Source organism: Filicampus tigris, chromosome 13 (assembly GCF_054856515.1).
Source record: "Filicampus tigris isolate MCC_2025a chromosome 13, RoL_Ftig_1.0, whole genome shotgun sequence".
Taxonomy (NCBI): domain Eukaryota; kingdom Metazoa; phylum Chordata; class Actinopteri; order Syngnathiformes; family Syngnathidae; genus Filicampus; species Filicampus tigris.
Genome location: NC_141229.1, coordinates 4,887,475 through 4,914,811, shown reverse-complemented (window position 1 = coordinate 4,914,811; position 27,337 = coordinate 4,887,475). Strand labels below are relative to the sequence as shown.

At 41.2% G+C, this 27,337-nt stretch overlaps 2 protein-coding genes across 10 annotated transcripts in view; both read right to left on the bottom strand.

The window, feature by feature from the left end:
- Window positions 1-18,134, bottom strand: part of pacs2 (phosphofurin acidic cluster sorting protein 2) — a 35,252-nt gene extending 17,118 nt beyond the window's left edge. For all 9 annotated transcript variants that reach the window (XM_086049811.1, XM_086049816.1, XM_086049815.1 and 6 more), the window contains exon 1: window positions 17,749-18,134. In XM_086049811.1, the coding sequence (XP_085905937.1) occupies window positions 17,749-17,867 (119 nt within the window). In that variant the 5' untranslated portion in view covers window positions 17,868-18,134. The remainder of the gene's footprint in view (window positions 1-17,748) is intronic.
- A 1,282-nt stretch (window positions 18,135-19,416) lies between these two features.
- Window positions 19,417-26,162, bottom strand: srsf5a (serine and arginine rich splicing factor 5a). The gene is made up of 8 exons (XM_086049866.1): window positions 26,030-26,162; window positions 24,626-24,754; window positions 24,107-24,177; window positions 23,895-24,020; window positions 23,299-23,368; window positions 21,049-21,122; window positions 20,823-20,927; window positions 19,417-20,247 (listed from the first exon to the last, which is right to left on the bottom strand). The coding sequence occupies exons 2-8, from the start codon at window positions 24,749-24,751 to the stop codon at window positions 19,902-19,904; spliced, it is 918 nt and encodes a 305-aa protein (XP_085905992.1). The 5' UTR covers window positions 24,752-24,754; window positions 26,030-26,162; the 3' UTR covers window positions 19,417-19,901.
- Between the last annotated feature and the right edge of the window lie 1,175 nt (window positions 26,163-27,337).

Below are 27,337 nucleotides of genomic sequence, written 5' to 3'. Positions count from 1 at the left end.
CCAACAAATGGGCACCCTGGAGAGGACTGGGGAGGGGGTCCGGCCCGGGGGGGTGGCATTGTCCGAGTGTGAGGCAGCTGATGGGAGTTTGGGGGCTGTTTTGAGACACTTCCTGCACGAGACAAAAGTTAGTGGGGGAGGAAAACTTCGCTTCTGTTGGACTCAATTATTCCAAGAGGCTCGCCATGAATCATCTCCTTTTGAGAGTCCCCACTATGCACTTTGTACCACTGACCTCACCGATTAAACATTGGCCGGCGAATCGTTCCCCTATTGGCAAAAAGCTGTTTTCTTGCCAACCTGCTGCCTCACACAGCAAAGAAAGGACAGGGTGGGCCAACAGAAATAGAATCTGTCTTTTTTTCACCTACTGTTAAGATGTTTTTTTTCTTCTCATGTCAACTGCAGATATTATGAGTCAAATTTTGACCGAGGCCCGACCGATATGGATTTTTGGAGGCCGATGCCGATTCTGATATTCGGCAGAATAAAATTCTCACAACCGATTAAACAGTTGATTAATTTAAAAAGTATATGTATAATGAATAAAATATATGTAATTTTTAGTCCCTTAACACTTACAGCAATAAAGATATGAATTAAAAAAAAAAAATGTTGTCCTTTAACTTTACAGCAGAAAGGAGGGGGGGATAATATTTTTATTTGGGGGGGGGGTGTTTGAATGTTATTATCTTTGTCCTATGTTTTAATGTCTCAAAAAAAAAAAAAAAAAATCTGTAAAAATTGTCCGATTTTTGACGATTTCAAAAGAGCTAATATTAGTCGATTAAACCGGCCAGCCGATTAATCAGTCGGGCCCCAGTTTTGACATCTTGGGTTGAGTTCCTCTTTAAAAGTTGAAAATGTTGCAACACTGACGTTAGTTCCGTTAGCACATTTATGATGTTTTGCATCGTGTTTTCACATTAAGCAAGCTGACTTTCAGAAGTTATGTGGTTTGGTTGCATACACAAAATGTAGTGTAATCTATGTTCAAACTTCCACGTTTTGAAAAATCATTCACTATCTACCAAACTTCTGCTTGCTTGTTTTTTTTTTTTTTTTTTTAATTTTTTCAGTGGCAACTCAATTAAAAAAAAAAAAAAAAGAAAAGGAAGAATTGAAATGAATGAATCGTGAAATCGTGAATGCGTCCGATTGCCCGAGTGGCAGCATCGGGCATGAAACGGAGAAAAAGCAAAACATTGAGACAAGCGGGACGACAATGGCAGGTTTGAGGCAGCTTTCAATGGCCACCTTTCTCCCAGCAGGACGGCGGTACGCGAGCCCCGCGACGCCCCAAGCGCGGCCGCCACCGGCCCCCATGAAGGCGAGCATTGTTTTCTCCGGCCTGCGTGCGCGATGACAATAGGCGCATTCTGTCTTCTGGTTCCGAGCGCGGTGCCGGCCGGGTTCGGGATGCGGAGGCGGACTAAATATCTTCCAGCCGCGTTTGGGTTGTTTGGATGTTTTGGATGTTGTACTTTCTTTTGGAACGCATCACAATTGCTTTAATTGGAGAGTTAGTCGCTATTTTTAATGGAACACTGAGTTATTTCTCAGAGGATCTGTGTTGATGGTGGTGTTGACCCATTTCTTCTTGGCAGGCTACACTTATGTTACATAGTTATTGACCAGATTTAAAAAAAAATAAAAAGCAATTCATACTACTACTACTAATAATAATAATAATGTTACGATGACTTGGGATGGATGTACTAGATTATACGCCCTGAATTTTCAAAATCATAAATAAGTGTTTTCAAAAGGTTCTAGTCATTTTTATTATTTTAATTGTAGTGTTTAAATTGTTGTTACACTTACTTACAGGTGCAACGATGAATCGGTTAATCGACAACTAATCAATGATCAAATTAATCGATCATTATTTTGATAATCGATTCATCCCTGAACTACCTTGTTTAATGTAAAATGCTCCAAATCCTTAGAATTTCGGCCTCTCAACAGTAAATCATCTCTCGATTTCTGCACGCGACCATGAGCGCAAACTTATTATCATTGTGTTTTTTGTGCTTTTTCTTTGGAAAAACAGTGATCAACATTTTTGCTGTTTTCTGGCATGCTACAGACCAAACCAGTAAGTGTATGTTATAATTAATTTTTGTGTTTTAGCACTGTCGATTTGAAATGTCCAGTTTGTGAATAAAGGGATGTAAATTTAGACGATTCATCGATTAATTGACAAAATAATCGACAGATTAATTGATTATTTAAATAATTGTTAGTCGCAGTCCTACATTATAACATACATTTAATATTATTTAGGCGCTAAATCTAGACATAAAAGTGTATCGTACAGGTAATTGTATACTGATCTGTATTCACTATAAAATACATCTCGAACGACATTCCCCCTCTACGGGTTTGTCATTCCACTATTGAATCGCTGTTCTGTACTAAATACAAATGTTAAAAAAATTGGAAGTTAGGTTGGTTTTGGCTGAACTACTTCCAGGTTTGGTTATGGCGTCTGTCTGTGTAATAAAGTGTTGGCCAACAAAAAACTTGCAGTGCGTGCGGGGCTGCGCCTTCCATCTGTCCTGTTTGCGCTGCGCTATGTTCCGTGTCGCACGCACTAGACAGATGCTGATTTTTTCTCACACACACACACACACTGTCACCCCAAAGGACACATGGCCTCGCGAGCCTTTTCTGGGGTCAGCGTGGCGCTATGCTGAAGATTATGCAATCACTGAGTCACATGACACACTTGACGGACAAGAGTTTGGGGACACAAATTCCACTTTAGGAAGTCCATCGGTCAGTGCGGTTGGTGATGCAAGCGGATTCTGACGGTCAAAAGTGACACTTCATTCTTTGAACCGCCTCTTTACTCAGATCTGAACAAATTATTTTCTTACCTCAGCTCCATCCGCCCTACATGCCCCTCCCCCAGCCCCCGTCTTTAGCTGGATCTGCACCCCAATGCAAGCTGACTGTAACGGTTGAAAGTGTAACTAATAGGGATATGACGATTAATCGAAAATCGATTTAAAATCGATTCGCCCCGATTAATCGATTATTAATCGAAAAATCAAAAAAAAAGTTGGATAATGATGTCTTGAAACGTTTTTTTTCCATTCCAGATGCATAGCACATTTGGAATGTGTAGGTCAAATGATGCTTTTTGCGCCAAACTTCTTTGCGTTTGTGGATGGCTGCAGAACCACACTAGTGCACAGAGACAAGCATGGTAGCAATTTTCAAAAAAATCGAATCGAAAATCGGAAACAAAAAATCGAATCGGGGCTTGAGTGAATCGTTACATCCCTAGTAATTAACTTTCCTGAAACTGCACCTTTATGCAGATGTGCACAAAGCTTTTTTCAGCGCGGCTCCATCTGCTGGCCCACTGCCCCGTTTGGTCTGTAAGGTTGAAAAAAACGATAATTAAAACCCTGATCTGCGCAAGGTCTTTTTCGCCGCAGCTTAAATCGGTGGGCTGTCATTGCAAGCAGACTATAACCATTGCAAGGAAAAAAAAAATATTTTTTGATTAGCTGAAATCTTTTTTCATTACAGCTCCATCAGTTGGATCACGTGGGTCATAAATTCCTGGATTGTCACCTTTATCCGCATTTACGGCAAGTTGCTTCCAGCACAGCTCCATCTATCGCAGTCAAACTGAACATTTGACGGAACGACGTTTTAAAAGACGTTTTACTTTTTCTTCTCCTTTGCGTCATTTCAAGGTGAGCCTGCATACAATTCCATTACAGGAGAAGCCCGGACGGAGATTGAAGACATGTAATGAAGCCTTGACATTGCTTCCATGCACTCTCAGCCCTGTTTCTTCTTTTTTTTTTTTTTTCCTTGTGCAAAATTCGATCAATTTTCAAAGGCTGTGTATTAACGATTGAGGCAGCAGAGCGCTGGCATGCGATACTCGATTAGGTGAAATCTAACAGGCAATTATGGCCAGCGGAAGAGCAGGAAGTGCGGAAATGGTCGATATGAGCGTCACCTGCTGTTTCGTGACTTCATAATCGTTTTCTGCGGCATAATATATGTTTGGGCATTTTCGGCACTGTCAATTTGAAACAGTGTCCTGTTTTTGTATAATAAAGGGATGGGAATTTGAATAGAATGCTCTTTTTTTTTGTTTTTTGTTTTTTGGGGGTTTGAATCTGATTCATCAATTAATCGAAAAAAATTGAGATTGGCAGCCACCCACCAGATCCACGGGGTCAAGTGAGGGCAGTGGCCAATAGAAGAGGCTGTGGTTAAAAAAAATATCTGGGTTTGAGAAATCTTCCACAGGATATGCTAACAAGCCGGATTTTATAAGCCTTCACTGCTAAGGCTAACTATCTTGTTGTTGTTTTTTTGTTGTTGTTGTTTTTTTACATGAAAGATCACTACTGACTTTAGACACGTTTTAGAAAGTGTTACAATGTTGCTAAGAGTGCTAGCCTAGTTTGGAAAACATCTTTTTCTAACCGATTCCACATCATTCCGACGTCTGCTTCATGCTAAGCTAAGCTAACGTCGCTAACTCTGTAACTTTGATTTAGTCAGATTTCCACTGCCCTTTGTTGTCGTTTTTTTTTTTTAATTCATCTTCATGACAAAAACGTCTTGGTCGTCCTTGAGAGGGTTTCACGTCGCCAGCGTATTTTTTATCGATCACAAAGAATCAGGTTTCAAGCATGCCGACCTTTTCGGCCCACGGCGAACGTTGCAGAGCAATGGAGCGGAATCTGACTCCGCGAAACGCAACACTCGAGGCAAAGGCGCACGGAATAGCTGCCGCGCACAAGACCACGGGGGGGGGGGGGGGGAAACAACGGAGAGTGTTTGGTGATTAGTTGACTTGAGAAGAGAAGCTGATTTCTAATTTGCAAGGTGTCTGTTTTCATTCATAACAAGCGTGAGAAACAATTGAAAGAATCATATGACACAAACATTGTACAAGGTGGACTAATAAACTGGACGTTTTGGACGAGACTATTTTTTGTCAATCTGGTAACAGTGGTGCCTTGAGATACGAGCGACTCGACTAGAACTGAAAGATTTAGCAAAATAATCGAATTGCGTCATTTTTCCTCAATATTGCTATTGCAAATGAATATGTGATTATGTTTCCAAGGGCAACAAACACAAGCAATAAATGAATGTGTATTCCAATAAATTATATCATTTTTTTTTTTTCCAATCCCATACTGTGCCCCTTCCTGACAGCAGCAGAAGCTTGGAACTTGTTTTTTTTCCCCCTCCCCCTCCTTTATGTTTTTCTTATTTATCTAAGAAAGTCAGGGGGCCGTTTTTCCGACACAACAGGCTTCCTGTTTTTTTTTTAATTGTTATTAGTCTTGTTATGAAGTCCAATATTATAGATGTGCTAAAAAAAAAAAACAACATTTTTTTTTTTTGTTTTTAGGGGGCAGGCTGCAACGGATTAATGGCATTTCCATTCATTTCAATGGGGAAGGATGATTTGAGATATCGACCCGTTGACTTTTCGCTTAATAAACGTGACGCACGTCCACATCAACTAATCGGACGCACTCTCCTGCCCGAGCAGCCATGTGACGACATACGAGAGTGGAGTAGCTCCTAATGCATCTCACACGCACGTGTGAATGAGTGTGCCTGGGCTCCACTTTGTCAATAATGGATGTGCGCTTGTTAACCTACATCAGCAGCACAGGCCCGAGAAGAAAGGGATGATTTCCATGGTAACCCTGCAAACTCATGCGGAAAGTCAAAGTACACGAGCCAGGTGCTCGGAGTTCTCGGTGAGAAAAAAAAAAAAAAGCCTTTTTAATTGAGAAGCGGCGTCCACTAGGTCAGAGACGTTGTTGCTAGGCAGAATTGATGGGCCACCAAACGATGCAAAAATCGACATCTACAGCAGGCGAAATCATTTCATCACACTTAAAGATGTGTGTTCTGTGGACTATTTTATTTATTTATATAGTTTATTTTTAATAGATGTTCTTTTTTTTCTTTTACAGCTGTTTGAAAAACTGGGGTATGTATAAGTAGCAAAGTAGAACAAAAAAAATATAATCCAAGCTATTCTTTTTTTGTTGTTGTTTTTTGTTTTGTCTTGTTTTGTCATGTAGTCTGATCTGGTTTAAAAAAAAGAATAGCTTGGATTATATTTTTTTTTGTTTTTCTTTGCCACTTATGGTGCCGGCCACAGGTCACATCGCTCGAGAGGCCACGCCCCTTAAAGGCACGCAACCAACACGCAAATGCTGTCGTTTCCACAGCGACCGCACACAAACAAACCCTTTTATTTCTTTACATTCTCTGTTTTCATGGATTATTCAGACTGTATTCAAGGCCGGCAAGTCCAAATTCTGCCTAGCAACAAGCGCGTCGCGAGCCGCTGGGTGAAATCAGTTCAACGGAGCTCTCAGCTCAAACGCACCGGCTCGGGAAAGAGTTCAGCGAGTCCGGATATTTCAACTATTCAAAAATCTGCGGGCCAGAGTGCTTTCATGTGAGTGTCGCAATGTGGAATACAAACACACACACACACACACACACACACACACGCAGTCGTGAATATTGAGACACACTTGCTCAGTCACTAACATTACGTGTGGAGTGCAAGATGTTAATAAGTAACAAGTGACCACTGACCACACACACCGACACACATGCGGCGCGTACAATCAATCAGCGGTGGCTCCCCCACATCATTCAGACGTCTGCCGTCGTCTCTTCCGTGTTCGGCTGCTCATGCAATATTCAGCAGTGGGATTTACAGGCTGGCTCAGGGCATGTAAGTGTTGCGCGCGCGTGAGTCTGCGCGTGTGCGTGCGGGATGGCGGCCCAAAATAGATTTTAAGCCCAACCTGTCAGAACAGAGAAGAATATGCTGTGACAGGCCGAGTCTGTGAATGGGTGATGCTGCATTGGAACATAAGCACACACGCGCACACACACGCAAAAGCAAATTGGCGGTATAGAAGTAAACGAGCATATATTCTTTTATCCTCTCTGAAAAATGACCAATATTTCCAGCATCTTATCGAGTCATTTACACCGGTGGTAGAAGAAGTCTCTTTCTTCTTCGTTTGTGTCCACGTGACCACATTGCGCTGCCCCCGGTGGCCGAGGCCGGCACGCCAGAAGGGGCAACGCAATGACTTGGATTGCAGCATTAAATGGTGATGCACAAACGGTTTGATTCTTCACGTTGGATTTAATTACGTTATTTCCTGAGGGGGTGTGAGTTAGAAGATGTGAAAGCAAGGAAACGAACTAAATGGCTTCGTTTTAAAATGTACCGTCCTTCAATCATATCGGACCCCATCAAAAGATACAAAAATCAACACAACAGCCTCTGGTCCCCACGTGCACATTTTGAAGGTGTGTGTTTTTCTTGTTTTAAAAAAAAATAATAAAAAACTTTAAAAAATTTTAAATATTCATGTTTTGTTTTTTTTTCCATTTCAAATTTTATTAAAAAAAATAGACGGAGATCATCCCGAATCAAAACGTGGACTTCATCCACGCGAACACTTTTAGGCTGCAACATTAACGACACCAATAGTAGATATGTTTGTGCGTCTAGTTGTGAAGTACCTAATACGGTTTCAAGGCTAGCCTTTGGACTTTTTGTCAGCTCAGACTCACACACACGCAGACACACTCACACACGCGATAATAATAAACGTTGTGAGTCAGTGGGGCAAAGTCTAAACTCCTGCCTGGCGTTTGGACTTGAGAGTTGCGTAAAAAGGCAAAAATCATTTGTTTTTCATCCCATTTGTAATTGTTGAACAGGGTGGAGTCGCACGCGCGGCTAGCTGGGAAATATTACTCATGAAGGAATATGAATCGGCTCGAACGCGGGAGGCGAGAGAAAGAGCGGGTGGGATATGGACAACAATACAGAGAGAAAAGAAAAGAATTATGTACAAATTTAGGTGAATTCAGTGGCGCGCAAGGCGACGGGCGGGGGGGGGGGGGGGGGGGGCGGCGCAACTGGGCATCCATAGCACTCCCCAGCCCACGGAAACATTTCAATGGGCAGCAAATTGTCTCTTGCAGGCAATTCACCTGACGCAAACAGAAACAGAAAAATATTCCAACTGAATCTCGATCCATCTTGGTTTCAAAGTGTTTATCCTTGAAAAAAATTGAATATCATTCTAACGTCATGAATTATGTATTTTTTTTGTTTATTCATACGTGGCTGGTCGAAAAGTCATTTGAAAAAAAAATATTTTCTTTCGTATTTTAAATAAATAGTAAAGACGTAGATCAAGATAAAATACAAACGTCTATGTTTCGTATTTCATATGAATTCACATTTTATATAATGAATTAAACAGCACTACTACTACTTTTATCATTCATTTTTGTCAAATCATTTTTTAATACAAACCAAATGCTAGCTTCCACTGTTAAATTGTAAATTTGTAAGAACAAAATGTTTGTTTTATATATATATATATATATATATATATATTTTTTTTTTTTTTTAAATTTCATGTTGATATTTCTTGTCATTTCATGTTTTCAACGATAAATTAGACAATAATAAATTTGTCATTTTGAATAGTAACAGTCAAATGCTAACTTCAGCTGACTGATTACCAAAATAATAGAAACAAAATGTTTATTAGAAGAATACAATAGTATGTTCTAAAATGTCACCTAAATTCACATCTTTAATAACGCCCATCAATAGCAAATTTTAATCAGATTTAGCTTTATGTGTCCTTAAACATACTTTTGACACAGACTTCAAAAACATCTTTACTTTTCCCCTAGCACATTCAGGTTTTTAAGATATTAAGTTTTGAGGTTTCACCGATAAAAGTTTGCCCATGACAATTTACAGCCATGAGGTTTCAGAAAAAAATTCCACCTGCTGCATTTTTTTTTTTCCAGAGTCAAATGCTAACTTGGGTCAATTAACTACTTAAGTACCAGGCCTTTTAAAAAATACAAAATACATAACATATTTTATACTTTCAGTCGCATTAAAAATGCATGAATTCAAATGATGGAAAATTCAAATGAGTATTTCATTTCTACACGCACTCATTTGCATTAGCATGTAGCTCCAACACATTCATTATTCATGAATCGCTTTTTTCCCCCTCAAATGATAAAAGGCAAAGAGGAAAAACGGAGAAAAAAAAGACTCATTAAGATGATCATCACCTTTTTCTTCATAAAGACCATGGAGATACGCACCTCATCATCATCAACATCATCATCCTCATCATCATCATCATCATTTATTGATAGAGGACGCCAAGACCTCGTGTCAGGCTCCTTTTCATCTCGAATATTTTTGGCAGCGGTCTCACTGTGCCGCCTTTTAATTAGCCTCTCACACACGCATGCACACACCCACACACACACACACACGCACACGCACGTGCTTATCTGGGGAAAACCGATACGATCTGGACGGCTCCCTTGAGGCGTGAGAACATTCTTCATATTTTCCAAACGAATAAAAGATGAATGAGGAGGAGGGCCGATGGAGGCCAAGCGATGAGGGCAGGAAAAAAAAAAAAACGGGAAAGGGCAGAGGACGGAGAGATGGAAGAGAGGAAGAAGAGAATGAAGATGGAGGGATTTGTTTTGGGTTTTTTTCTTAATTTCCAATGCCTTTATATGCGGATTGGGATCCACATGAAGATTTTCATTGTAATGAATTATTGAATTGTCTACACTGGGAAATGTTTGTGTTGAATTTACGCCATTCTATATCGTGAAGTGGTTGCACAAAATAAAAACATCCGGATCCAGATGCATTTTTTTAAGTACACTATACAACTTCTTAAGAAAAATATCTGGCTCCATCTTATTTTATTTTGTGCAACCATTTAACGCCATTTTTTTTTTCCCAGTGCAATTAAGCTGATTGATGACCACTTTTAGTATTATTGATCTAAAGTGGAACTTTGAATTAACGGACCCGCAAACAACAGATCAGCGGACAGAAAACTGTCCAGTCAACTCAAAACGCCTTTTCTAAAGTATGATACGCAAGTATCGACAAAAAAAAAAAAAAAAAAAGCTTTTTAAGGGTGAATTGGGGGGGGGGGCGTATTATACACGGGTGCGTGTTATTCACAGGATTTTACAGTAATCGTAACAGAGGTGAAAAAAGGACGTGCTAACATCTTGGCTCATGAACGCAACCTGCCACAGGCTATTATCCTCCCCCAAGTAACCGCAATGTCAATTTGGAAACATTTTTCAAACAGTTTCAAGCTTTTTTTTTCATATTTATTTATAATAACAGGTACGGGGGACAATTTTGAACTCTATCGCTTTTCGGGCACGGAGAATAGTATTTTGATGTAATCGGATGTAATTCCCCCGATTCGTACGGTAAATCGAGGGTCCACCGTACAATACGCCTGCCTATCAGTAAATGCAGCACGATGCTAAATAAATCATGTCATCGTCGGTTGTGGTTTTACAACTGCACTGCATCACGCAGATTGACTATCATTCAGAATGAGTTTTTTTTTTTTTTTTTTTTTTTTTTATCATGATAAATTCGAAAGCAGCCTGCCAAATGGTGCTTCCATCAATTACTAATGTTTGTTAAGTCAACATTTGGACACAAATAAAAAAGCTTCCAGATCATAAACTATGAAGGGCGAGTGCCAAATAATAAATATGACAAATTAACATTTGAGGAAATTAATCAAAACGCAGGCGCTGGCGCTAAATGAGAATGTCAACATCTGACAATTACATCACTAGAAAACTTCCCGAGGGGGTGACAAAAAAAAAGAAAAAAAAGAAAAAAATTGCTTGAGTGATGAGAGGAGGAAAGCCTGTGTAATGAGTCATGTGAGCTAAAGTAGCAGAAAAAAGAAGCTTGAGTGAAACAATCGGGCAAAAAGCCGTTTTGGACAATAGCGTTCATTAGTGAGAGTCCCCGCTAATCTGCTAACGCGGCCAAGTGGAGATTTGGAAGCGTTCAAACCAACTTTTTTTTTTATTTCCCAGGGCGCGGACGTTCATTTAGCGGCGGGAAGTTGTCGTGTGTGTCGGCGCGCGTGCGCGTGTGTGATTATTATGTTTAAATCCCACTAATGGCAAGCACAATCAACATCCTCAGAGGTTGTGTGTGACACACTGCTATTATTCTGTGATTCCATGTTAGCATGCCGACTCATAGTGCGCACCATTAAAACAATTTAGGAAGAAGCAAAGTAGGTATAAGTGAAGAAAGGAAGCAAAATAAAAAGTAGGTCTGAGAGAAGGAAGGAAGAAAGTGAGGAAGGAAGGAAGGAAGCAAAATAAAAAGGAGGTCTGAGAGAAGAAAGGAAGGAAGAAAGTGAGGAAGCAAAATAAAAAGGAGGTCTGAGAGAAGAAAGGAAGGAAGAAAGTGAGGAAGGAAGGAAGTAAAATAAAACGGAGGTCTGAGAGAAGAAAGGAAGGAAGAAAGTGAGGAAGGAAGGAAGTAAAATAAAACGGAGGTCTGAGAGAAGAAAGGAAGGAAGAAAGTAAGGAAGGAAGGAACGAAGCAAAATAAAAAGGAGGTCTGAGAGAAGAAAGGAAGGAAGAAAGTGAGGAAGGAAGGAAGGAAGGAAGGAAGAAAGATAAGTAGGAGTGAAGAAAGGAAAGAAAAAAAGCACTTCTCAGGTTAGAGGAAGAAGGATGTAAGGAAGGAAAGAAGCAGGTTTGAACAAAATAAAAGTGGTCTGAGAGAAGAAAGGAAGGAATAAATTGGGGAAGGAAGGAAGGAAGGATGGCAGGAAAGAAGGAAGAAAGGCAGGAAGATAAGTAGGAGTGAAGGAAGGAAAGAAAAAAGCACTTCTCTGGTGAAACGAAGAAGGACGCAAGGAAGGAAAGAAGCAGGTTTGAGCAAAATAAAAGTGGTCTGAGGGAAGGAAGTATTGAAGAAAGCAAAGAAGGAAGGACTGAAGGAAAGAAGGAAGGGGTGGAGGAAGGAACGAAGGAGGAAATGAGGGAAGGAAGAAAAACAGGTCTGAGGTAAGAGGAAGGAAGGCGGTAAGTAAGCAAGGCAGGAAAGTGGGTTTGAGGAAGGAATGTTGCAAAAAAAATGGGCCTGAAGAAAGGAAGGAAGGAAGGTAGGAGAAAAGGAAGGAAAAAGCAAGTTTGAGCAAAATGAAAGTGGGTCTGAGAGAAGGAAAGAAGGAAGGAATCAAGGAAGGAAGGAAGGAACAGACGGACAGACGGAAGGACAGAAGGAAGGTAAGATAAGGGAAAGAAGGAAGGAGGGAAGGTGAGGAGGAAAAGAAAACAAGTCAGAGATGGCTGGAAGGAAGGAAACCAGAAAAGTGGGTTTTGTGCAAAGAAAGGAAAGATGCAATTCTTTTTAAAAAAAACGGTCTGAGGGAAGGAAGGAAGGAAAGAAGGGGCGGGGGAGAGAGGAAGAACGGAAGGAGGGAATGAGGGAAGGAAGAAAAACAGGTCTGAGGTGGGAGGAAAGAAGGAGGAGGGGGATTGAAGACCGAAAAGCAGGTTTGAGCAAAGGAAGGATACAAAATTAAAAAATGGCTCTGAGGAAAGAAAGGAAGGAAGGAAGGAAGGTAGGAAGGAAGGAAACGAGGAAAGAAGAAAATAGCAGTTCTCAGTTGGAAGGATGAAGGGAAGGAAGGAAAATGGCAGTTTTGAGCAGAGGTCTGAGGGAAGGACGAAAGGAAGGAAAGAAGGCAAGAATAAAGAAAGGAAAGAACAAAAAGCTGGATGCAGGGAAGCTAGGAAACAAGACAGAAAAGCTTCAAACTCCTTTGAAATAGATGAAACAAACCCAACCAAAAAGCAACTCCACGGGAAGGAAGAAAGGAGGTGGGAGGTTGAAGGAGGGAAAATATGGCTAGGGAACACCTGCAAAAATGTCAGAAAATGATTTCATATCAAATGTAGACTTACTTTAACCTGTACGCTAAGTTAGCTAGCGATGCTAACCTGTACTGCATTGGAGACAATTCCGCTGCAATTGAGCAAAGTCGGCCTGTCCGAGTGTGTGTGTGTGTGTGTGTGTGAGTGTGTCCTCCAGGACTTTGCTGTGTCAGCGCGTGGCTCTTACATAATAATTAAGATTCACACGGAGGACGGGAAGCGTAACATCCAGCACAGGTAGTATCGACACGACCTCATTTTAGGCAGCGTCAAAGGATCGACTCCATTTCATTAACTTTTCGAGAGGAGCTCAAGAAGAAGATCCAGTCGAGGTTAGCACAAGGTTAGCGAGTGTCCCCGTGGACGTATTGAACTACTTTTTGCCAACGCGGCTAAGAACGATTATTTTCGAGCTAAGCATACTCAACAAGATAAAAGGTTGTTGGTTTTTTTCAGCCGTGCCCAAACTTATTAGCGACCGTTTTCATGATACGTCATATTTTGAAGGATCGGCATAGAAAAAAAAATTAAAACAAATGATTATTGCTGATTTTTTTTTTTTTTTTTTCCTAAAGATGTCAAAATTAAGGCTCGACCGATTGATCAGCTTGGTCGATTTAATTGGCCAATATTAGCTCTTTTAAACTGGGGAGGAAATTGGCCAACATTTTTTGCTGATTGTTCTTTATTTAGACACTAACGCATGAAAACATAAAACAAAGCAGATTTTTCTCTCTGTTGTAAAGTCTAACAACTACTATAGAACAAAACAAGATCTTCATTGCTGTAAGTGTTAAGGGCCAAAAAAATAAGTTGTTATTCATTGTATCGTTTTTTTTTTTAAAGTCATTCACTGCCATTGACGTGTTTATTTGTGTTTTCACAGTCCAGCCATTCAATCACAGGAACTTATTACTTTTTTTTTTGTTTTCAAACGTTAGGGTAAAAGAAGTGAATGAGTTAAATCAATCAGCCAATTCAGTCAGTTATTGGAGTTTTATTCTGCCAAATATCGGAATTAGCATTGCCATCCAAAAATCAGTATGGGCTTCATCCTAATTATTATTATTATTACATTTTTTATTACAGTAACACCCAAGGCTGTCTTAGCTCGGCTAATGCTAATGCAGTCAACAAAAAAAACAAAAAAAAAACGAAACCAAGGCGCTAACATCGGCATTGCTTCCCACGGAGAAGATTCCCTGGATGCAGCAGGAGGAGGAGAACAACAAAAGTGAACAGCGTCCAAACGGAGAGATTCTCTCGCCCGCCTTCTGCGCCGTCCTACTCTACATTCCCGCAGCGCGAGCATCCCTTGTGGACAAAAGAGCGAGTGTCCCGAGCTTCCCGAGCGCCAGCCAGGCGACCTCCGAGAATCATCGTCTACCAGGGCCGTGATACTCGGTGCTCTTTGTAGTTGACGGCATTGTGTTATACTTTAGAAAAACATACAGCGATGACGTAATTATATGGAAGTACAAATAATGAAATCGTTTTTGTGCCCCTATTTTCCTTCAGCGCACATTTTGCTGCTCATTACAGACGTACGCGATATATGCGGTTCGGCACCCATGGATTCACTTATACACAAATTTCGCCCCCCCCCCACAAAAGAAAATTCTGTATTTTTTTTAGATTTAAAACAAAACAGTTCAGACGGCAACCCTCTAGCCTTTTTCACAGGGAGATCCTGCGAAATGCCCGTAACGAAGCCAGAACACAAGATACGCTACTATTTGCCTTTCCCACAGAAACCAGCGAAGTTTATATTGCCGTAACTGATAGGTCACTATCCTCTTCTATCTCACGCGGGGATCCACAAAAATTGGCGTATCAGAGCCATGACAAAATCCGCCTTATACGCAAAACTCTGCAAACTGGATATCGGCGCAAGCGTTGCATCTCTCGCCTCTTTCACACGTAAACTCTGCAAAGCTGTCACATCAGAGTCGTAACAGAACACAGTGTACACCATTTATCTGGCTTTCACACAGAAGACCCTAACCCCTTTTGCACAGAGATCCCGCTAAATTGGCGTATAAGAGATGTGACGAAGATACGACACTAATTTGCCTTTCACGCACAACCCAGCCAAGTGGCAAGTGATGCTACTGTTACATCCCTAGCATCTTTTATATAAAGATGCGGTGAAATTGCCACGTCGAGGCCATAACGCAAACTGTTACGTCTCAAGCCACTTTCATACTGAGATCCTCAAAAATTGCCACATCAAAGCCTTACACACTTTTCCACCTTTCATGCAGAACCCCACAAAGGGCATATTGCCGTAAACTGTTGTCTCTAGCTTCTTTAATACAGAGATCCTGCAAATTTGCCGTATTAGCGCCATAACAGAAAATACGACATGAAACTACCTTTCATGCACAACCCTGCGAAGTGTATATCGCCACAAATGTTGTGTCTCTTGCCTTTTCCACACATAGAACCTGAAAAATTGCCTTTTACGCAGAACCCCACAAAGTGGGATATTGGCGCAACTTTTACATCTCTAGCCTCTGTCACACAGAGCTCCTGCAAAATATCGATTTCAGAGCTGTGACAAAATATATGGCACTTATCTGCCTTTCACACAGAATCCAGTGAAGCAGAAATTGCTGTAACTGTTGGGACTGTTTTACACACAGAGAGGAAAAAGGGCAACATTTGACAATTTTTACAAGCAATGTTAAAGCGGGTCTAGTGACTTCCTGCCAATGCACCATCAGCCAATCAAAAACACCTAGTGGGTGTGGCTAACGGATAACGGTTTTTATTTCATTCCCTCATCAGCCTTAATGTTGCGCCTGAAGAAAAATCTGCTTCGCAACAAGTGACCAGAAAAAACAAGAATGGGAGCAATTGTGTGGTTGGAAAGAAAACGTAGCATTAGCGTAGCGCTGCAATTAAGCTTCAAAAAGGCTGATTAAGCGTGTGGGCAAAAAACCTCATGTGACTGAGAGAAGCTTGGCCGCCTAATAGCCTCGCGCCTCTGAAGCCCCCCTAGGAATCCTGCGGGCACGGCAAGAAATGATGGCACACATGGATTAGATAAGGAAATAAGAAATCACTGCTTCCATTTCGGAAACAAAAGACAATCACGAGGGACACCCAAAGCTGAATTTAAAAACATCACAACTGAAACGTCACTTCACTAAGCTAACCAGGAGTTTATGTTAGCACACTAGCATTAAGGATTATTTTAGCATACACATTTTAGAAGAACAATGATATGATTTTAGAGTCGTTTAACATACTTCATCGGCCAAAGCTTTGGTTACCATACTAGTTTACACATGCTAGTATTCTTACATTATTTTAGCATAGTAGCATAAAGCATGTGCTCGAATCCTTAAAAAAGTGTATCATAATTAGTCATCATATTAGATTAACATACTTAGCGCAGTTTATTTTAGCCTAATGTACTTAGATAGCCTAGCTTTGATTTGTATAGTTTTCAGTTTTGACACATCCCACTGTGGGATCAATAAAGGCATTCTTATTCTTATTATTCTTATTCTTAGATGTGCAAGCATAATAATTTACACCTTGTTCTAGCTAGCTAGCTAGCTATGGTTATTATACCATTTTACAGATTGCTAGGGTATCCTTGGGTTATTTTACTTAATTAGTTCAAATACAGTACTAGATTAGCAAATTAATCCTTGAGTTTAATTTAACATATTTACCAAGTTTAGCTGTGAGTAGCATACTAACTTAAACTATGTACTATTGTATCCTCAGATTAGTTTAGCATAGTTAGTCAAGGTACAGTATTAGTTCACTATATGTATCCTAAAACTTCTTTGCCGTAGGCCTAGTCAGTTTACATTGGTGTAGTTAAAGTCAAACTTAATTTAAGAAATTTGTGAGTTTATTTTAGCATGCTAAAGTCATTTTAGCATAACAAAATGACAACTTTGTGATAAGCATACATTCCAAATTTGTTGAACCACTTTTGCGTATACCTACCTAAGCATAATTAGTCATACTATTATATTAGAATATGTATACTACATCTTAGTTGAGCGTATTTAGTGCACATATTTCAAATCATACCCTACTGTACTTGAGAAAATTATTGAGCCACTTTTACACATATACTTACTGGTAGCATAATTAGTTAAGATATTAGAGTATCATACATATTTGCATTTTTAACATACACATTTGAAATCGTAATTTACAGTGCATAACAAGTTGTTGACCCACTTTCAAATAGAATTACCTTAGCATAATTTGTGAAGATATCAAATTAGCATGTTTATCCTTGAGCTTTGTGTCCTTATTTTAAATCTTACTTAGCATACATGGGAAAGTTGTTGAATCACTTTTACATATACTTAGTTTGGCATAATTCATTGAACTATTTAACTTATAGATGAATTTAGTTAAGCATATGTTTAGCATATTTATTTTGTATTATACCTTTATACCTACCTGCGTTCTCAGGCCACATAAAATGATGTGGCGAGCCGGATCTGGCCACCGGGCCTTGAGTTTGACACTGGCGCATTAGATGATGCAAGTGTATCTAATTAAGTGTCCCATTCTCATATAAAATGTATTATTGTGTTGTGTCATAGATTTGATTGTTTTCTCCATATCATATAAAACAAAATATTGATTCATTTAAAACCCAATCAAATGTCGTTTTGGATGATATTAACTCTAAGATGGGCCGAGGGTGGGGGGAGGGAATTTGGGTGTGTAGCATCCCTCCCAGTTGCATGCAACCCTCCATCACAACACTTTACTGCAGGGCACCCATGCGCCCCCATTCCTGGGCCCGGGCACCCGGCGCGGCAATGGTGGAGATGCCACCGCCGGCCGGCTAGTGCCGCATCGGTGAAAGTTTTAAAAGGAACGCCGCATGCATGCGGGGGCGGGGAGGTTATCGGGGTGCGGCGGCGGGCTTACCTCGGGATGCAATTCGGGGACGAGCCGTCGATTTCCCACGTTGCGAACAAATTCATCGGCACCGGTCTGTTGAGAGCCCCGCTGCCGGGGAAGCTTAGCCGGCCACTTCTCTCCGCCATGGTGCCCGGGTCGCGTTTGTGCACGCCGGCTCGAGTGTTGGACGTGAGTCCGGGAAAAGAGAGGCGTCCCTCGGTCACGCTAGTGCGACGGTCGAGGACGAGCCTCGCTGTCTCCCCGCCCCAGCTCCTCGTCGCTTAGCTCGGCTTGGTGGAGGTGCGGTGCGGGTGCGGTGGGTGGGAGGGGAGGGCGGTTAAACCAAGCCCGGTGAGGAGCGAGTAACCGCGGGGCTCGTTGTGCCCACCACGCCGCTCCTCGTCCCGCATATGAGGGCCGATTAGTGGCGCACAGGCAGAGGGGAGGGGCGGAGCTGGAACACACTTATTTTTTTTTGGGGGGGGGGGTGATTTTAATGAATACTATTGTATCTAGAATGTACGTTGTGACATCATATTACACAAATATAGAGGGCAACTTATAAATGTGAAGCCATTGTTATTTTCTTCCAATCTGCGTTGCTGATTTAAGGACATATATTTAATTCTAAATCACACACGAGGCTTCGACCCGCAGTCTGCTGAAACACATTTCAGATTTTTCACTATATATTGGATTTTTAAAGACTTTTAAAATTACATTCATTTTTTAATTATTCTTAATCATACCACAAACATGCCTCTTAAACAACACATCTGCTAAAGAACACGCTGATTTGTCTCCCTGCAATGTTCATGTGTGACTTAAGAGATTTTTTTAAGACATTTTAAAATCATTTTAACTCTTAATAACACTGCCCACACACAAGCCTCCTAAAAGTCTACTAACGCAAATCGTGAGCTCAATCTGTATTGCCGGTTAGACTTTGAAGGTATTAGTTTTTATTTCATCGCACTAGACAGGCATTTAGAGGAAGTCCACTGGAACAAATGATTTTTCTCCCCATCAACAACACGTTGTTGATTTGAGGACTTTTTAGATACATCTTCCCAATTTACTTGACTTGATTTTAGTATGTTTGAGAGCAAAATATATTTGAAATAAGCAAACATTGTTAGGCTCCTCCTTCGTGCTTGCCCCTGGGCAACATTTGACCCACATTCTCTTGTTTACTTACCTGGTTGATAACTCAGTGAGCTCAGGTTACTATGCACGGAAGGGGGGAAACGTCCATTTGTTTTCCCCATAATTTTCATTCTTTATACAGTACTCATTAAAACACCATTTTACTCAGCTATTAAACAATGAGTTTTTATGAATGCAGTGCTCAAAAATGAAAAACTAGCTATACTGCCTCCAAGTGTACGTCAGAAGTACTAGAATACCTCCAAAACTAGGTACAAAGATTTTGATTTAAAAAAAATACAGAACTTCTATTAAATATTTGGTGGTTTGCGGGGAGATGAGTCAGTAGTTCAGCATCCAGGTTACCAGGGAGTGTAGTATGGACTTTTAGGGATTAATATGAGTGCATAGAATCAACTTTAAAAAAAAAAAAAAGCTCATATTTTAGCTTTTCAAATGAAATCAGCTTAACCTGGACACAGTATGACACATCCACTTCGAAGGCTGAAATTTGAAAACGGTCGGCTAATTAATCACATTACTCAAACAGTTTGTGAAAAGTTTATTTAGTCAGACAACAAATAATGAGTGACGCAATCCACAGAACAATCAAAACAGTAAAAGTCGCTGGTTTTGCCTTCGGAAGAAAGTGAGTGAGCCTTTATTTTTATTTCAAATAAACAAAATGGCTGATTAGAATTCCAGCGTGAAATCACTTTGTGACGATACGTCAAACAGTCCACCGAAATGCATCTTGTTCATATGCGAGGGCAGTGAATGCAAAAGTCTCATCTCAAAGGATGGCGCCTGCACCAAAATAACTACGCTCACACAGGCTCTGATGCAAACATGATGCAATACGGCTTAAACCATACAAAGGGGCATAAACGCATATTAGAAAAAAAAAATAAAATAAAATCAGGGCTTTCTTGTGGAAGCACGTCCAAACTAAGAATGACAAAAATAAAAATGTTAAAGAAGCCAACCCTTTGCGGAATTTAACAAGGACAATCATGTACACGACTTTACGCCTCTCAGTGTTTGCTCTCGGCGGAGGCCGAGCGGGATCGCGAGCGGGACCTGGAGCGGGAGCGCGACTGGTTGTTCTGAACCGGGGCCGGTGAACGGGAGCGGGAGCGGGGGGACCGGGAACGGGACTTGGAGCGAGACTTGGAGCGGGACTTGGAGCGAGACTTGGAGCGGGAGGGGGAGCGATCGCCGGCTTTGGGGCCACCGCTGCCGCCGCCAGCCGCCTTCTTTTCCGGGGTGCGGCTGGGCGTGCGGGAGCGGCTGCGGCTCCTGGAGCGGTTGCGGCTGCGGGAGCGGCTGCGCGAGTAGCTGCGGCTGCGGGAACGGGAGCGAGAGCGGCTCCGGCTGTGGCTGGAGGGGCGAAAAGGAGATCAAAGGATTCAGAAATGGGTCAAATTCTTCACCCTACCCTTTGCTCAAAGTAGAAATTTGAAATCCTAACTAACCCTTGTTTGAAAAGCTAATCTAATTTGAATCGCTAACATGAGCTTAAAACCAGGGCTGAACAACTTGAATGGAAAACAATGCAATGTAGTAAAATTGTCACTTGTTTATAGACAAATAGTGAAGTTAGTTACGTTGGTGTTTTATGTTAAAATCGATCGCCGCAATATATTTATGCCAAAATTGAATTTTGTGAAGTTGTCAAAGCAAACAAGACTACAAGTCAAAGTGTTTAAGAAGTTTACAACTTCAACCAAAGTAGATTAAATGTTTTTCATATTTCAAGGTTCATTTGCCTTTATTTTAGCTTAAGCATAACCTACAAGACCAAAAACGTTTAGACAATAAAAATGAAAATTTATTGCTTATTCTATATTGAGAGAAAAAAAAAAAACATTTTTCACATCCAACTTCATTGCCTGATATAAAGGCAAAAATCTATTTTGCGATTTTTGACTTGGCCTCCACTCTTAGCAACTCACCCGCGACTGTCCTCAAAGATCTTAATCTTGCGTCCGTTTAGCTCGGTGCCGTCCAGTTTGGAGATGGCGTTCTTCATATCACTGCGGGAAGCGAACTCAACAACCCTGTGGCGGAACCCCGAAGAGAGATGAGTCAGCTTGTGTTTGACAAGACAAAAAAAAAAAAAAAAAAAAATAAAAATAAATAAAAAAAATAAAAAGGCCACGCCGGCGCTCGACAGCTCACCCTTCGTTTTTGTTGGGCCTGTGTGCGTCAACAAAGGTCACCTCTCCAGCTTTTCTCATCAGGTCTTTGAGGTCCTGCGTGAGAGCACGAGTTAGAACAAGAGCGGCGCAAGGCGGCCCCTCAGGAACCTGAGCTTTTGTTCACACCTGGAGGGGAGAGAGATGAGCAAAGAGCAACAAAAGCAACACACACATACACTCTCTCACTTGCTAGTCTAGTGTGCAGACTGTCACGCTAGATGTGTTGCGAACTAAAACAAAATCAAGTTATAGCTACTTTTGAAATAAGAGATGTCACCATAAAATACCCTTTTCCACTGCGCGGTACCTTCTCTGCACACCGGGGCGCGTGTTTCTTATTTCTAGTTGAGACAAAATGGCCGACAAAAGAGCTGGTTGCTCATTGGCCGAGCAGATTTGTCCAATCCTTGTGACTTTGGAGGAGAAAAGACAAACGGCAAATATTGCGAACACTATTGCTAACCCTGTCACTGGGGCTGCAGTATTGTGCTACGCAATCGCCGCTTTGGCTTTAGTCTCCTTTCGGACAAAAACTTGTCGCCTTATCGTGGCCGGTAGGCCGGATAACACAAGATTCTCTCATGAGGCGTGGATTCCGCAGTTTCTTGAGCCAGTACCTCGCAGTGGAAACGGGCTGTGTGACTTTTGGGGCGCAAAATATGTGGTTGGATTTTAACTCAAAATTCATCTGTCCGCTGTTTGAAAAAAATTGAAAAAAGGACAACTAAAGAAATGCTTTGAGGGCCTCATTACCCATTAGCTTTAGCCACTGAAGACTGAGTGACGCTACTGTTAGATATTGGATGTGTTGGCCAATCATGTAGTGCAGGGGTGGGCAAAGTACTCATACTTAAATCTGGCCCACTGAGCATTTAAATCATCCAAAATGGTGCCCCCGGGAAACAAGTAGCCAGTGGACTTGTTCTATTTATTTAAAAAAAAAAAAAAATAAAATAAAAAAAAATTCTCACTTGAGAAATGTTAATATTTGTTAAGATTTTTTTTTTTTTAAATAAAGTGTTACATTTTGACATGTATCTGTTTCCTATTAAATCACTGTGGATGATTTAAGAAATCATGAACATGTCAATATATATAAATATCATTTGTACAATGTCATTAAATCAGTCCAAAAAGTAGCTCTCACTTTCAAAAAGGTTGGCGACTCCTATCTAGAATAGTGTATTAGCTGCATCAATTTTGCCGCTATTCCACGCTTAAAATCGGTTAGTTAAAACACATTTGTTATTTTTGTCAGTGTACGATTGACTATAAAAAATAAAAAAATTAAAATACATCTACGAATGGCCCGTCTGATCTGTCCATTAAAAAAAAATTAATAAAAAAAGTATGAAATGTGGCCATTGGGCACAAATGTTTGCCCACCCCTGATAACGCTTTGCGCGTCGACTGTACGAACTTGCGTCACTGCTATCATGAATGCCCCGCTACAAAAACACAAATCACATGAGTTGTAATGCTACTTACCGTGACCATTACCAGGAAGACATTAGCATAGCGCCACGTGTCCAAATAGCAAATGGGAACCAATGCAGTGTTAAGCCCTCGAGAAACGACCTCGACCTCCAGGCCTCCACAAGTACGGAACCACCAGAGAGCGAGTAGTAGCAGTGGGAGGAGCGGGCACTCAACACCCCGTCACAGCAACAGAAAAACACCCCAAAGAGGGCGGCTTGTGGCCCTCCCGCAGATTTGAGAGGGCGTTACAGCAGTCGGGGATGCCAGCCCACAGAACCTCCAGACCGGCTTACGGACCTCCTAAGGCTACCGTATCCTGCGCTAGACCACTTTCGCCCGCTACCGGGGCCCAGCCAAGACTTTAGACCGGCGGCAACTGCGTGTAAGGAGAGGCACCAAATGGACACCATTCAGAACACAACCAGGAGAGAGGGCGCGACACACTTGTGAGCCCTCCGGGGAGGGTGTGCGTTGGCCACTTTTTTTTTTTGATACAAGGCAACCATACAAGGCTGTTTTATTACACTAGCCAAAAAAGCAGCAGTTAACTGCTGCTTTTGCTCTCGCTCTCTCTGGAAGAAAAAAAAAAAAAAAGAGCATTGTTGGCCAATTCACTAAGGGGACGCATATTGACTTGGCCCCATTGCTAAAATGCTGCATCAATTTGGAGAAATAATCTAATAGTATAAAAGCTAAAAGTACTTAACAATGGAGTGTTTGGAATGGACACAAAGGCCAAGACTGGTCTTACCTGCCAGCTGATGCGTGACGACAGGTTCTCCACTATCAACCGGTGGTCCGTGCGCACCGGAGGTCCATACCTGATAACACACACACACGACAAGAATGAGCTAAGAAGAAACTACACGTTAGCAAGAATAGCGGTTATGACAGAAGCTGGTTTGAGGACGCACAAGACGACGTCTTAAGGCGTCTTTATACTCCTATGTTAAATCCACTAACAACGATTTAAGTTGCCTCATGAGTTACGTAAGCCAATTCAGCTTTCGGCTTCCACTAGACATATTGCACTTTTTCTTGGGTGTGGAAAAAAATATCCCAAACTATGCACATTCTGCCTTTAAAGGACAAGTATGGGAAATATGCTCTATGGGCCCCCCACAAATCTAAAAATACGGCAATCTGATTAATATTGTGTTTGTGGAACATGAAAATTAGCCCGTTTTTATATATCTCAGGGGGCAACTGAAGTTGACATCATTTTCTCAGGGCTCGGGTCAATGAGCACGTACATGTTTTTTTATGGCTCAATTTATCTGTGACATCTTTAAATCAGTTGCACTTTGTAGTTAGGAAATTACGTTAGTCCAGGAAGCCCCGACATACCTGGAGCCACTACTGCGCGATTGTCGATAACCACTAAAGCCTCCCATTCTGGAGCTGCCGCCGCCGCCTCCGCCGCTGCCGACGACCCCCCTTCCTCTCCTGGAGCGGGCGTGCTCGATAGTGACCCTGCAACAACAAGGGGGAGGGGAAAGTCCACGTGAGCAGCAAATAAAACAGAAGCGCATTTGGACTTTGGACAGCAAAGACCTCACCTTTCACTACACAGTTCTTTGCCATTTAATTCGTAAACGGCGTCATCCGCATCCCTGTGATCATCAAACTCCTGAAAAAAAAAGAACAATTAACAGAGTACATTAGACAAAGTGGAAGGCTTTAAAATGTGTATTGTCCTTACAAAACTCCAATTTAAATAGATCCCCTTCCCTTTGTTAAAAGAAAAGGCAAATGGCAATGACATTATTCATAGCATTTTGCATTGAAAATTTCCTCGCCCAGACTCCAAAATGTTCAAAAGTTTTAGTGTATGCATTCTTTATGTGGAAGATAATTTGCTACATATAGCAACAAAATTGCTGTTAGCAACACAGTTTGTGCTTTTGTAAACTAGTTTCTTTCTGTTCACAATGTGCGAATGTGCTCTGGGAAGGCACATATTTTTTTCACACTTGGATTTTTTTTTCTTCACTAACACTGAAACTCGATTATACATGACAAATAAGGCAAAACCAGCCGATGATTATAAAACGGCACAAATGGCCGGTCAGGCTGACCACAAAACCGAATCCATTCTTCAAGTTGATCTCGCGAATCCGACCGAACCCCTTGAAAAACTTCTCCACGTCCCTCTCTCTGGCGTGTGGGCTCAGGCGGCCGATGAAGACTCGACTGCCGCTCATGATCTGTTAAAACGAGAATAAGCCCCAAATTAAAAACACCAAACACATTGTTACTAGTATTAAGTTCATGAGTGGCACAAAGTCAGATGCAGGCAAAGTTTTGTGTTTAAGTACAAACGTGACAAGTGGCCGCCAGGTGAGTGTAATTTTCGAAAGAAAACGCTCTAAAATCTACTAGAACAAATACATTTACAAAGAGCTTGACTGCTGACTAAAGGACATGACCAATTCTACTGCCCGAAGTACTCTTCTCGTCAATGTTTCTTTCGCATTTGCACAATTCTAGTCGAGGTTTAAGGGCAAGTGATGTTGTTTGAAATGTTGCGGTAATTGTAACACATCGACTTGGAGAACACCTCAGAATTTTTCTGTTCATTTCTACTACTACTGCTACTTTCATTTTGTGGTTGGCAAATACTTTTGGTGCATTACCACCACCTAATGGCCACCTGTAGTAATGCACTAGAAATAATTGCAAATAGCCAAAAGAAGTCGCACCTGAGTATAAGTTGCAGGAGCAAACAAAGTATGAAAGCATTTTTTACAATAGTCCAAATAAATATAGGTGTTATATATTACAATTATACGTTACGGATCAAACACACACAACCTTACAATCAACACAAACTAGTTCAGGGCCACGTGAGTCGACCAGTTTAACAACTGTCTGTTGTGTTTACTCTGCAAATTTAATTACACATACGCACAAAGTAAACAAAAACCACTATGCGATTTTTTGGTATGAATATCGTGTTGAATTTAACTAGGATCTTCATAAACAAAAATGGAGCGGCGCCCATTAACACCACAAAGAAGAAAGGATACTATACACATTACACATAGTGCCATGCCTCACTTAATTTTCTGTTTCTCATGTTTATTCGACTTAAAAGTACATTTCAAAGGTAGACAAAGTCCAACACAACAGAAAGCATTCGAGGCCTGGTTTATCCTTAACTACGACGACGTCGTCGCGATGATTCTGCCCAAACAACGACGGCTACAATTGCAGTTAAAGCATGCAAGGCAAATTCACAGTCCCCGTTTCACATTTTAACGATTGCTAGACCAAAAAGCGTAGCGAATAAGTCCAGTTTCGCTTAGTTTAGTGGAATCATGGATCGCTCATTTCCAGCTTGCCACGATGTCGGTTAGCCGCAGCGAGCTAACAAGGGTTTAGCGAAGGGAAATCCACCATTTGAGTTCAATTTCGGCCGACGCAATAGACAACTAAAGAATTAAAGTGAACGTCAAACGTGCTTTGCGTCGTGCTCTCACCTCGGCTTGGCCTGGGAAGGTCTGCGGTTGAATTGAAGTCGTTCAAAGGCCGTTGCTTCTTCTCGTTTCTGCCTCGGATTCGCTCGACCACCTCAAAATGGCGAAAGGACAACTGGGCGTTATGAAACCCACCAGGTTTCGAGGCACACGCAGTTTACTGCAATATGATTGGCTGCTGCATTGCTCAACTGGAAAATGATTGGGCTGCTCTGTCCTGGACACGCCCTACTTTTGAGAAGTAGGAAGAGCAGTGGGTGACTCATGGATCGAAGTTTTTATTTGTATAAATTCATACCAGTAATCCTAAACCTAACCAATTATATATATCTATATCTATACCTATATCTATATTTTTTTTTTTCTTGAATTTTGTACAAATGTCTTGCATACTTCGAATCCTCATCTCATTTCATCTGCGCAGGGTGGTATGTCCTTCCTGGATCCACCAGCCAATCATATTGCAGGAGGGCTCGTCCTGCCTAGAACTCAGTGGGATGAATAATAACACTACCACTAGAGGGAGCTTACGTACCGTTAATGGGACTTTAGTGTACCACACATCACTTGGATTAGTTTCCATGCACTGCCACAACTTGTGTAAATTATGAGGTATGTGGACAACTGCACACTCTTTCTGACTGGTTTCTTTTGTGTGTGAGTCGGTTGAGACTCTCAAGATTTCCAGATGAATTGATTGATTTCTGGATCTTAAAGTTGTTTTTAAAACAGTACATATACAGTATAGTATATCCAAATATATCATACATGTGCCATTGAGACGCATGTAGTGTAAATCAGGAAAAGCCTACTAGAACATCTAAACTTTATTTTTGATTTCATCTGAGGCACTTGGTGGCAGCTTGCCAGGTGTGTGCTGAATCCTATTTAACACGAGTTTAATTAACTCTGAACACTACCACATCCTAGTTATAAGCACATCCCACATTATTGCATTTTTTTTATTTTTACTTCCCCTCTCTGAAAGTCCCCCTCCACTCCCCCCAACTGAGTTGTACAGGTTTTCGGTCACAATGGCGTAAAAAGTTTTGAAATGATTTATCTTGATTCCATTTTTTTTTTTTTTATATATTTCAAAAGTCTTGCTTTTGGACAGGGGTGTGTAGACTTTTTAAATCCCTTGCATGTAGTGCAGAATGAGGGCCCCACTTGCTTGAGACAGCTCATTGCAATAAATATGATGTAAAAATGCCTCCATAGTGCTTTGCCATAGAACTGTAATTAAGACAAAATGGGGCACTTCAAAATAGTGAGAAAAAAAAAAGGCATGTATCTCCTTTAACGACCACC